Here is a 12,276-nt window from a genome sequence, read left to right on the forward strand (position 1 = left end):
AGTTGGAACAATGAAAGAAGATATGGGGATTGTGTCTAGGCCGGATGGGGAAGATTTTTGTTTGATGTACTAGGGGCGATGGCTTTATTCAGAAGTTTTGAGACATCATCTGGGGTTCGATATTTAAAGCTCTCAAGGACACAAGGGCATGATTAGATTTGTTTTCAAAATATGATTTAAGAGAGCACTAAGGTGGCTTAACAGTAGGAAACTGCCAGGTGTAAAGACCTGAGTTCATTGTCAGGATCCACACACTGGGAGAGAAACTTCTCCAAGTCATCCTCTTGCCTGCACTTACAGCCCCCACCCCATAAAATCAGTAAATGATGTTATAAAGTGTTTTAAAGATCATTTTTCCCAGGTGTTGTCATACATGTTTTCCATCCTATGGGGCAGTGGGCAAGAGGATCACAGTTTTAGTCCAGGGCTACACAAGGAAACCTTGTTCCAAAAAAAGAAAACCACTTAATCAGGACTGGATGAGAGACTAGAGTGGAAAAAGACCATTTGGGAAATAAGGCTTTTATGACTCATTAGTTTTAAAGGGGTGAAGGCTGAACTAATGGTGACTATTGCTTCTAAATCTGATGGCAGCTTTTTTGCTTTTTTGCTTTTTGCTTTTGATAACACTGTTTTGGTAACACTGCCATTCTTGACAAAGAGCAGGTTGGAAGCAGGCTGAGACATGTTCCTGGGCCTGTGTTGAAACCAAGGTACCTAAGGAGAAATCCTAGCAGGGGCATTTTAGATACAGTGCTTAGGAGCTCTGCCTCTGAGAGAACTTGTCAAATGATTCTTTTAATCCCTTCTTCCCATGTTGTTTCCTAAAAACAATCTCTTCCACTGGTGATTTTTTTAACCTTTTAATGCACTATTTAATTCTTCACTTATTTTAATTAGTGTTGTCTTCAGGAATATTTGGAAGCTCATGTACATAGAATGTGCACGTGCATGCCTTTGAGAAGCATACTAGCTCACACACAGTTTTTATGTGGTAAATAACTTTGAATTAATGAATAACTTACTGGCCAACTAGTATTTGTTTTTCCCAGAAGCTTCAGAGATGACATTTTAAAAATAATGTAATAATAAGTAAATAGATGTTATTTATTTGTGGACTTGGAGAGATGGCTGCATCATTAAGAGAAACGGCTGCTCTTGCAAAGGACCCAGGTTTGGTTCCAGCTCCCACATTGGTCAGCTGACAACCACCTGTAACTCCAGTTCCAGGTGGCCTCCATGGGTTCCTGTACCCACATAGTGGAGTGTACTTTCTATTCAGGAATAGATACTTGAAGTAAAAATTCATTTAAAAAATCTTTGTTTTGAATTGGGATAATGCTGAGTTATTCAGGTAGACTTTGATATCCTGGAGTGCAGCAGTTGGCTCTCCTATCCCCAATCTGCTAAATGCTGGGTCTTCAGGAACCTGGTGTTCGGTCCTGGCATTTTTCGATATGGCTTTGATACTATTCACCACTCTTCCTGCTAGCTTCTCTATGAGTCATAGTTTCTAAGAGATTGTATTGGATTCTTTCATTTTCCCACTTTTCAATTGCAAACAAATCATTGTGTGGCTGTTATATAATGACATAATGAATCAGAGGTTAATAAAATTCTCCTTTCAGGTTTTATTCCTCAAATTCTGGATTGTGCATAGAACTACACTTCTTTATGTGCAGTATCATATGTGTTCTGTTAAGGTTTCTTATAAATATCAGAACAAAATATCGTGTTGTATATTTTCCATTATGCTTTATCTATCCATTTCAGACGAGTTGATATTTAATTTTCTACAGGAATAAAATTGCATTCCATGTTGGTTCTGGACCAGTCTGTCTTTCATTAGGTTGCTCTTTCTGTTTCAATGTCTAATACAGTGCTATATTGTGAAAATACAGCTCTAACCATTTGGTATAGTCAGAAAATATTGGCGTTGGTGGGGTGAAAGATAGCTGGTGTGGGCTAATCCGTCCCTGCCTTCTCTGGGACGGATGCTGAGGCATTTGGTGTTTCTTTCAAGCCTCCTCTGTCTTAGATTTCTTCATAAATGCCTTCAGGAATCTTCCAGTGTCATGATCTTGGATGGTGAGGTCTTAGCAGGTGCAGTGGCCAAGGGTGAACCTGCTGGGAATGCAGGGACTACACTCTCATCACAGCATTTCGTTAAGCAGGGCTTGGATGCAACATCAGTATCAGCTCAAGTGTAAGAGCTTGCCCTCAGATATACAGCATGTTTACTTCCTTAAAAACAGCAGGACCTCTTCAGTGAAGGCTTGCCATGCTTAGTTGTTTAAATAATGGTTAAATTCATACTTTTTCACTTTCATAAGAAGGCCCTTTCAGCCACTCTAAATACACAGAATCTATATTCTCAGCTTACTTGCCTTTGATGCTCTTGAAAACATAACTCAGGTTTTGTTTATGTGTTTGAGACAGGGTTCCATGTAGCCCAAGCTGGCCTCAGACTTGCCGTGTAACTGAGGATCCTTGAATCCTGATCCTCCCCAGGGTTGTGATTGCTGGTGAGCACCACCTCATAGCTTGTTGTCCCCCTTTTCTTTCCTGGCTCCCTTCCTCCCTCCTGTCTCCTCCAGCTTTCTGTCCCCTCCCTTTATTTCTCCTTAAGTAAGTTATGCCTTCTAAAATTTGCGGATTCCGTCTGTAGATAAATTTTAGAGGTGACATCCCACAACCAGATCCTTTGTTTCTGGGGAGGCTATCAAGAATGCAGAGTTGGCGACTAAGCTTCATTGTGTGGCCTTGGGAAGTGACTGAGGCTCTCATTATTATAGCCAGCATCATAGGCCACCAGCTCTCAATGTTAGAGCCAGCATCATAGGCCACCAGCTCTCAATCCTGTGATTGTGTTTCCTGTTTTACCTGTAGCGATTCCACACAAGGCTCACTTTCTGCTGAATGACACACTTGATAAAAATGATAAAAAGCAACTTCTTAATCCTACTTGGGAGGTTGAAGGATAATTGATGTTCTACAAAATGTAAGAACCTTCATTGACATGAAAAGTGTTCTTTTTTATAGAGATTTGAACTTTCCTTTTAAAAGACAGAGTCTCATTGCTTAGTTCAGGTTGTCCTTAAACTTAAAATCCTTCTGTCTCAGCTTTTCAAATTGATTACAACACTCATTGGTCTGTGAACTTGGATGGTCATTTTTAAATCACATCCCAGGTAGTGATTGGGGAGGTAGTCAAGCTCTCAAAGACCTGAGTTCAGTCCTCCGCTCCCATGCAAAGATGTGGCATGTGGGGTGAAGCTGGTAATCTCAGCATGGGGCCACGGCGAGCAGGGCTTGCTGGTCAACCATCGAAGCCTATTTCTTGAACTCCAGACAGTGACAAACCCTGTTCCAAAACAGGCTGGCACCTGAGCAACAACATGAGGTTGTTGGTCTCTTCACATATGCATGCTCACACAAGTAACTGCACCTCCATGAAAACCCAGAAATGCACACATGAGCACATGAAGACACACGGAATGTGGAATATGGTCAGTGTATTTCCTACTCTGGGATTTATTTCTGTAAAAGCCTTTACTTCAGAATAGGAAAAACTGTCCTAAAAAGAATATATTTTTCTCTATTATCTATTTATTTATTTGCTTTCCAAGTTAATATTTCTTGTGTTTAATGTCTTATATGTTTGATTCCCGTCTTTGAAATACCTTATCAGATTTGTGGTTGTGTGCTATTACTGTTGGAGATTTGCAAATTGATAATGTAAAAATTCTAGGGTTACTTTTTTTCTAACCTATGAAATTGTTTTCCAATTGTTTGGTCTTAGTGACAATGCTGTGATTTATCTATCTAGGCCCCATGTTACCTGTCATCCGTGCTTAGATACATGTGACTGGTGGGCATCCTGGATGTGTCTTTGTAGATATGCTTCTGTGCACAGATGTGTACTCTAACTGTATTTGAAAGCTGGGAGACGGAGAGGACCAACATATGGAGAGAGTAGTTTGTATGCCTGGCAGCTCATTGACACTTTAACTGAAGATAATGCATAGGGTGTGTATTCTTAAATTATTTTTTTCATTTCATGTGTGTGTACTACATTTCCATCATTGCCTATCCCTCTAACACCTCTTGTGACTTCCCTACTGCCTCTCAAATTCATGATCTTTTTCTCTGTTTTTGTTACACAGACATGTAAATGTACAAATATATAATTACAACCACTGAATCCATTTAGGGTTGTGCATATGTGTATGTTTTTAGGGCTGACCACTTGGTACTGGATAACCAGAAAACTGGTTCTCCTCTCTCAGCAACCGTTCACTGCTTGTAGCTGTTCATCTGGGTGTAGGATCCTTTTCTCCAGTTCCTATTGGCTAGCCTATCTGAATCAGTGAGCTCCAGGTCCAGTGACTCCATGAAAACAAAACAGGAAAAAAAGATGAAGGGTGTTTGAGGAAGACACCCATATCAACTCCCAGATGCCACACACACAGATAACCACCTGAGCCTGGATGGTCATATGCATATACCTACAATAAGAAAGAAGTGTTGTCATATGTCCTACTGTGCCCATTCAACAAAGATGGGGCACTACTGTATGCCAACCACCCTCTAACAGAAATATGTTCTGCAGTCCATTGTGCTATTGCTTTATCAATTGGCAGTTGAAATGCAAGATAATATTGACATCGGTTAGGATAGATACATAAAGATGTCTTGACTGAATTTTTTCTCATTGTAAGTCAGTAAAACCTAAGAATTAAGTTTCTTATCTTTTTATAAGCCTGTGGCACACTCACTGAATTCTTTAATATAAGCAGGCTCTTACCAGAGTAGGTATTTTATGATAGATTCTTTTGAATTAGAGGCAGTACATTTAACTGATGAGTGGTTTAAATATGCAGGCATTTTACTTTGCATGATACATGTGTAGTGGCATTTAAACTATAAGTTCAAATAATTATGTTTTTAAAATACTGACAAAGTAGCACATTGTTTTTCATTTCCTAATAAAAATGCTACCAAATTAATTAGTCGCATAACAGATGATTATAAAAATAAAATAGGCAAAGCTGTTGAAAGCTCATGGCTTCTCAGAGAAAGGTTAATTTTTGAAACTGCTCATTTTTTGAAATGTGCTTTTTAAATTTAGTATTTTAATTTCTTTAAAATGACATGTGAGTTATAATTACCATCTTTGCGAAATTAAAAATTAAGGTTAACAGGTTGACTTGCCTTAGAATTGCATTAGTTACTAATGAAACTATTTGAAAACATGTTTCAGTGCCGTAGACACATTTAGGAAGAAAGAGAACGATGCAGCTGTGATAATCCAGAGCTGGTTCCGGGGCTGCCAAGTCCGAGCATACATCAGGTACATTTGCTTTACCATGGAAACCTCATTTACAAACCAGAGTTCAGGCTTTGGAGAACCACAATTTGTTTGTGTAGCATTTATTCCAGACACCCTCTTATTTCAATCAGTAATGAAGTCATTAAAGGGATACGGAACACTATTTCTTACTGGTATGTGAATTATATCTGCCATATACATCTTTAACAACTCTCAGTGTTGTAAGCACATTTGATCAGATCCCCCCCCCCCATGAAGTGCATTTATGGTAGCAAACCAACTAATGGATCACAAAAGGGACTTGGGAAGAGGAATCTTCATATTTCTCAACTGTTGGTTGATGAAAGCAGTGGTGTTAAAATGATGATATTCTAATTATAATATGATAGATCCACCCCATCTCAATCCCTCCCATGCTATTCTTCAGTGCACAGAGCATTTTTAATGTTCTCTTTGATTCTGAGGAAAGGTAGGCAGTACAGCCTGCCTAGCACTTGCCTGGTGTGCACACAAGGTCCTAAGTTCAATTCCTGGTGTCATACCTCACATGTGAACAAATATTTTCCTAGTAAGTTACAGGAAGAATATGCCTTGTCTGTATAAGGTGTATGATTCACAACACTTCCTTATTTTATCCAGAGTTGTAAAATCCAGTTTGTAAAGTGAGGCCTCTGCTTTCACCTTAGTGCAATTTAGAAGCATGGCCATGAAGGGATTCTTTAAACTCCTCCAACTCACATGATGCCAGAAACACTGGAGAATATGAGAAACCACAAGGGCATGTTTGTTGATATAGGAACTATTTTTCTAAGCTCTAAACATGAAATTCATCAGTAATTCCTCTGTCATTTCTCAACATAACAACTGAACTGTGCATAGCACACAATTTTGAAGTATTTTATCTGTGCCTAGTAGCACAGGCCTGCCCCTAACTATTTGGAAGGCTAAGCCAGGAGAACTGCAAGTTCACATTACAGGGTGAGTTCAAGGGAAGCCTGGGTATCTCAATGTATACTTGATTAAAAGCTGTGGATGTAGGTCTGTGGTAGAACACTTGCCTAGCACGTAAAAACCCTAGAGGTTTTACACACACACACACACACACACACACACACACACACACACACACACACAGACACACACACAGACACACACACACACACACACACACAGACACACACACACAGACACACACACACACACACAACACACACACACACACACACACACACACACACACACAGACACACACACACACACAGACACACACACACACACACACACACAGACACACACACACAGACACACACACACACACACACACACACACACACACACACACACAGACACACACACACACACACACACACACACACACACACACACACACACAGACACACACACACACACAGACACACACACACACACACAGACACACACACACACATACACAGACACACACACAGAGACACACACACACACACACACACACACACACACACACACACGAGAGGCTATGGGAATAAAATGATAAGGAATGAAAATAATTGAATTTGAACTAATAATCAATTAGAAAAGCAAGAGGAAGGAAGAATGACAGTTATCTCGTGCTGCTTTTCTATGTGTGATTAGTAATCCTCCAGAGTAAGTTCTCATTCTTCAAAAGCACCAGAGATTCCTAATTGTAGATCTTCAGTCACAGAAAGCTAGGGAGAGCAACCTCATACAGCAGAAAACTGCTAAGTCCATGCTGAGGGCAGGTGCAATGGCCCCTTCCCAGATGTGTAACTGTTGTTGTGGCTGACTGCTGAGGAGGGGTCATTGTGGCAGTGAAGGCAGTCTGGGGGACATATGGCACAGCATGCCCACAAGACCCAAGGGCAGCTGACAAGTCACCTATTTGCCCCCCACCCAGCCATAGAAGTACGGAGCTCACTGGTGGGGAGTCCCAGCTCTGCCATGATAAGGTTGGCCATTAGGAAATCTGAGCAACCACAAGCCTCAGTTTCCCCAAGTATGAAATGTCAGGCTCTTTCTGACAACTCTGGCAGACAACGGCACAGCCTTTTCTGGCTGAGAACTCATCTTAAGGTGAAAAAAAAAAAAAAACAAAGCATTTGCAGTCAAGGAAAACCACTTGCATACAGACAGGCATGGTAGGACATGCATCTCTGTAATCCCAATCCTTGGGGGGTAGCAATGGTAGCGTCTCCACACATCCAAGGCAAGCCAGGTCTATAGAATGAGTTGCATTTTTTTCAAAGAGAGAAATAGGCAAGGTAAAATAGAAATAATAAAACAAAAATAAAATGAAGATACCTAGAACCTTACACTTGAATTTGACCTTGTGAATTATAAGACAATAATTTTAAAGAATGAAGAAACATCATCTTGGTTTCAGCAAACACATACTAATAAACGTGTTTTCATCATAGGCACTTGAACAGGGTTGTGACAGTTATTCAAAAGTGGTGGAGAAGTTTCTTAGGCAGAAAACAATACCGACTTATTGTTGAGGTAAATATAAACTTTCTATTATGCCAAGATTTGAATTATTCAGCATTCTGTAAGATGTATTTTTACATGTAGTTTAGAAATTACTCATGACAAATTGTTGTAAATGAACTGTTTCTATATGAATTGTCCCCAAGAAGTCTCATGTACTGAAGGCTTATAGTAGTTTGGGAAATTCTGGAAGCTTTAAGAGGTAGAGTCCACCTCAAGGTGGGTCCCTTGGAGTGTGTCTTTGGGGGTTGTCTTGTCCCAGCCCTCACCTCTATTTCTCCTAGCTCTCCTCTTCCGTTGCTACTACACCCAACTCAGTGATCAGCTTTGTTCCTCTCTGCTGTACAACTCTACCTGATCATGGTACAGAAACGATGATGCCCACTGACCATTGTACTGAAACAGCAAAAACCAGGGCCAAAGTAAACCCTACCTTTTAAATGCTTATACCAGTGCATAGAGGATAACACAAGGGCAAATCTGAGCTTAACTTTGGAAAGGAGACTTTTCTGAGAAATTTCTTAATTTTTCATAAGTGACAAACTTCATTGTACATAAACTACATTAGCTACTTCAATTTTAATGTGTTTCACTGTGCACATTTCATGTGCCTATGGATATCTGGACTTCCTTTTTAATTTTTATTTATTTTGTTTTTGTTTTTTGAGGGTTTCTCTGTGTAGCTTTGGAGCCTATCCTGGCACTCACTCTGTAGACCAGACTGGCCTCGAACTCACAGAGACCCTCCTGCCTCTGCCTCCAGAGTGCTGGGATTAAAGGCGTGTGCCACCAACTCCCAGCTGATATCTGGACTTTCTAATGAGGACTTTGCCATCATGCTCTTGACTTATCCTTGAGTCTCCCCCATTTTCAATGGACTGACAGGTTGTCAACAAGCTCACAAGGATGTTAACTAGGAAAATGCAGACATGGCTTCTCTCCAAACTCTCCTTTCTACAGAGTTGTTTTATAGATAAATGAGATTTCAAAAATCAGGAAATAAGGCTGGTGTGATGGCTCAGGGAATAGAGGCCCTTGTCCCCAAGCCCAGTGACCACAGTAGAGTCTCCACAACCCACATGGTGAAGGACTGCTTCCGGCAAGCTGTGCTGACCTCCCCATACCTGCCATGGAACACATACACAAATAAATAAATAAATAAATAAATAAATAAATAAATAAATAAATAAATGTCATCTTCAACAATTTTAAGGAATATATTTTTAAATGGCTTCATTGAATATTTACATATTTGTAAATATGTCACTATATGTAGGGGAAGCTGTAGCCACGCCTTCTTAGGGGCTGGCTACAAGAGTACCTGAGGGCTTGTGAGGGCGTGGTCAGAGTGAGTAGGGGGACTGTGTTTTCGGTTTCGGTCTCTCTTTGTTGCTTGCTGTACAGACTACCACCGGCTGGCTGGTTCGCTCTGTAAGTAAGGCTTTTTCCTATTAAATACCCTTATATTTCTACCTGACTCCGTATTGGTAATTTTTTACTATATCTGGTGTCAGAAGTGGGATTTCATCTGGGCAGCCTTTTCTGGGTCAACAGCCAACACATGCTGGTAATGACGAATGGTGTGCAGGCGGTCTTTATTCTCAGCACGCACGTAACGGCGCAGAGCCTTTCTACAGAGTTGTTTTATAGATAAATGAGATTTCAAAAATCAGGAAATAAGGCTGGTGTGATGGCTCAGGGAATAGAGGCCCTTGTCCCCAAGCCCAGTGACCGCAGTAGAGTCTCCACAACCCACATGGTGAAGGACTGCTTCCGGCAAGCTGTGCTGACCTCCCCATACCTGCCATGGAACACATACACAAATAAATAAATAAATAAATAAATAAATAAATAAATAAATGTCATCTTCAACAATTTTAAGGAATATATTTTTAAATGGCTTCATTGAATATTTACATATTTGTAAATATGTCACTATATATTTGCAATTTATTTTGATAAGCAGCAAATGATTGCATGGTGTCTTTATGCTGGTTGGTATTTAACAAGTAAATGCTACTTGCCAGGCATTTTGCAAATGTATACATCAAGATGATCTTTGGAATTTGCCTTTGTCTATGTGTACTTGGAGCCAGAGTTCACATACTTAAAACTTTAGGTGGTTGTAATTGTTTTACATGATGTAACAACTCTGCTCATTGCTAACATCCTTCATTAAACTTGCCAAGACACACAGTGTGCGTCTCTATTGTTGTATTCTCTCTTCAAGATGCTTAGCACATAGTGTCTTATGACCCTTTTTGTGAATGGATAGACAGTGAAAACCAATGTTTTAAACTACGTTGTTGCTGCTCCTTTTATTAAGAAGCAGAGCCAAACTGGACCCAACTGGTCATCAGCCTGATGACCACATGTCTAACCCCTTGCATCGTTTGGTTCTGATAATGCACTAGTCAAAGTACAAGCCTTCGAGTTAGTCAAATGCCTGTTTCTGTTGGTGTTTAGCATTTTAGGTTGGAAACTTTTACAAGTACATAATTCCCTGGGTGTTTCACCCTCTAGGCTGGAGATTTTCTCTTATTTTTCAGATTAAATGTCAGGATTTTGGGTAATTGCCTATTGTTTAGGATGCATTTGAATAGCCATTATTGATTTTATAGTGTACATAGGCAGAATTCTGCTTCTATTTGAACTTAATGATGCTATTTTAATGGAAAACTTTACTTTGTCCTTCACAGAGGGAAAAGTGTCAGCATTATGTTAGTGTTTCTGTCAGCCGTTTCTTTTGATGCCTTTTAGTGCTGTATTTTAGACCCTCTCATTTCTTTCCAGTTTTGATATCTGGCTTTCCTTTATAAAATTCACTGTACTTTTATTTTTTAAGACCATTTAAAAAGGAATTTTGAAGCAATATTAGGTGTATAGAAAAGTTATAAATAAGTACAAAAGACTTCCATAAAGTAGTCAGAGTGTTGCTCTTAGAGAAAAGAGTTGATATTATTACTTTCTTGTCTCTATATACATATTGTTTTGTGTATGTGCATTTGTATGCATATTTGTATATGAGTGGGGACCCACGTGTGCATGCATTTAGAGGCCAGAGGACAGCCTTGTATCATTTATCATATGCCATCCATCTTTTCTTGAGACATGTATAGATATCAGCTGTGCATATGGACAGTTCATGCAGTCTCTGCAGGGCAAGGAAATGACCCTTGAACTTAGCCTTGGAGAAAACAGTGTGAAGGAAGTTTTGGGGTATAAGCTTGGAATTGGAAACAATGAAAGCAGTGAGGATGCTAATCACATGGTCCAGGGAGTATGAAGAATAGCAGAAACTCAAAGCAATTTACCCCTAGTAATGTTTTGTGAAGTGAAATATACAGAGGACATTGCCTTCATGTTTTAGGTGGCTCACAATCATTCATGCTTCACCTCTTCCTTCTCCTGTTGGCTGGAGGCGGGGCCATGTTGAGAGCTGATGGGACTTAGGTCACACCTCAGCTGACACTTCAAGAGGATTTTTTGTTCTTGACTTCTGTCACAAGACCTCATCACTAGGCTACTGCTTCTGCCCTAGGCCTGAGACAAAGAGCCATGGAACATCCAGACAGAGAACTTTCACTCACAAGAAAGAGAAACAAGTTTTGTTTTGTAAACTCCTAACTTGATTGCATTTTCACCTCAGCAAAGCTGCATAATAGTTTCCCTGGTAACCAAAGCAAGTTCCTTATGCATGTGAGCCATTCTGCATGTGATACTCAGGCTTGGAGAACTGTGCTTGGAGGTTTGTTAGCCAGTGCTAATGATAGGACATAGCCATGGGATCATTTTTTAAGGCATTGATGCTGTCTCAGCAGACAGCTGGGGCCATCATAATTAGTATTCAATCGACATCTTTTAAACTGAGCTTCTGGATGGGAGCCTAGATTAAGGATCAAGGTGACGGTTTCATGGTTATCACTATTAGTGACAGCATCTCCCACCTCATGAAAAAGGTATCCAAAAGGAGAGCAATATTCAAGATGTGGGGTTTAGTTAAAAATGAGAGTGAGCAGAAGAGTGTGCTGGTGCACACCTTTAATACTAGCACTTGGGAGACAGAAGCAGGCAGCAGATGTCTGTGAGTTCTAGAGCAGGCTGGCCTACATAGTGAGTTTCAGGATATCCAGGGCTATGTTTTTTATGTGAAATGGTGTTTTGAGCACGTGCATATCTATGTGAGGGTGTGGTCTCCTGGAACATGAGTTACAGACAGTTGTGAGCTGCCATGTGAGTGCTGGGAATTGAACCCAGGTCCACTGGAATAGCAGCAGTGCTCCTAACTTCTGAGCCGTATCTCTCCAGTCCTGGTATGTTCATTTTTCATTCAGTCCGAAGAATTATAAAATTGCCTTCCTTATTTTTTCCTTGGCCCTCTTCTATTGTTCAGTAGTATGTTGCTTAATTTCCATGAGGTTGTGTAGTTTCTGTACTTA

At 40.2% G+C, this 12,276-nt stretch overlaps 1 protein-coding gene across 1 annotated transcript in view; it reads left to right on the forward strand.

Annotated features, from left to right (window-relative positions):
- Spata17 (spermatogenesis associated 17) overlaps window positions 1-12,276 on the forward strand; it is a 175,061-nt gene that overhangs the window by 6,569 nt on the left and 156,216 nt on the right. The window contains 2 exon segments of the mRNA XM_027418736.2: window positions 5,264-5,353; window positions 7,768-7,849. Coding sequence (XP_027274537.1) covers window positions 5,264-5,353; window positions 7,768-7,849 — 172 coding nt within the window.

The sequence above is a fragment of the Cricetulus griseus genome, chromosome 5 (genome assembly GCF_003668045.3).
Source record: "Cricetulus griseus strain 17A/GY chromosome 5, alternate assembly CriGri-PICRH-1.0, whole genome shotgun sequence".
Taxonomy (NCBI): domain Eukaryota; kingdom Metazoa; phylum Chordata; class Mammalia; order Rodentia; family Cricetidae; genus Cricetulus; species Cricetulus griseus.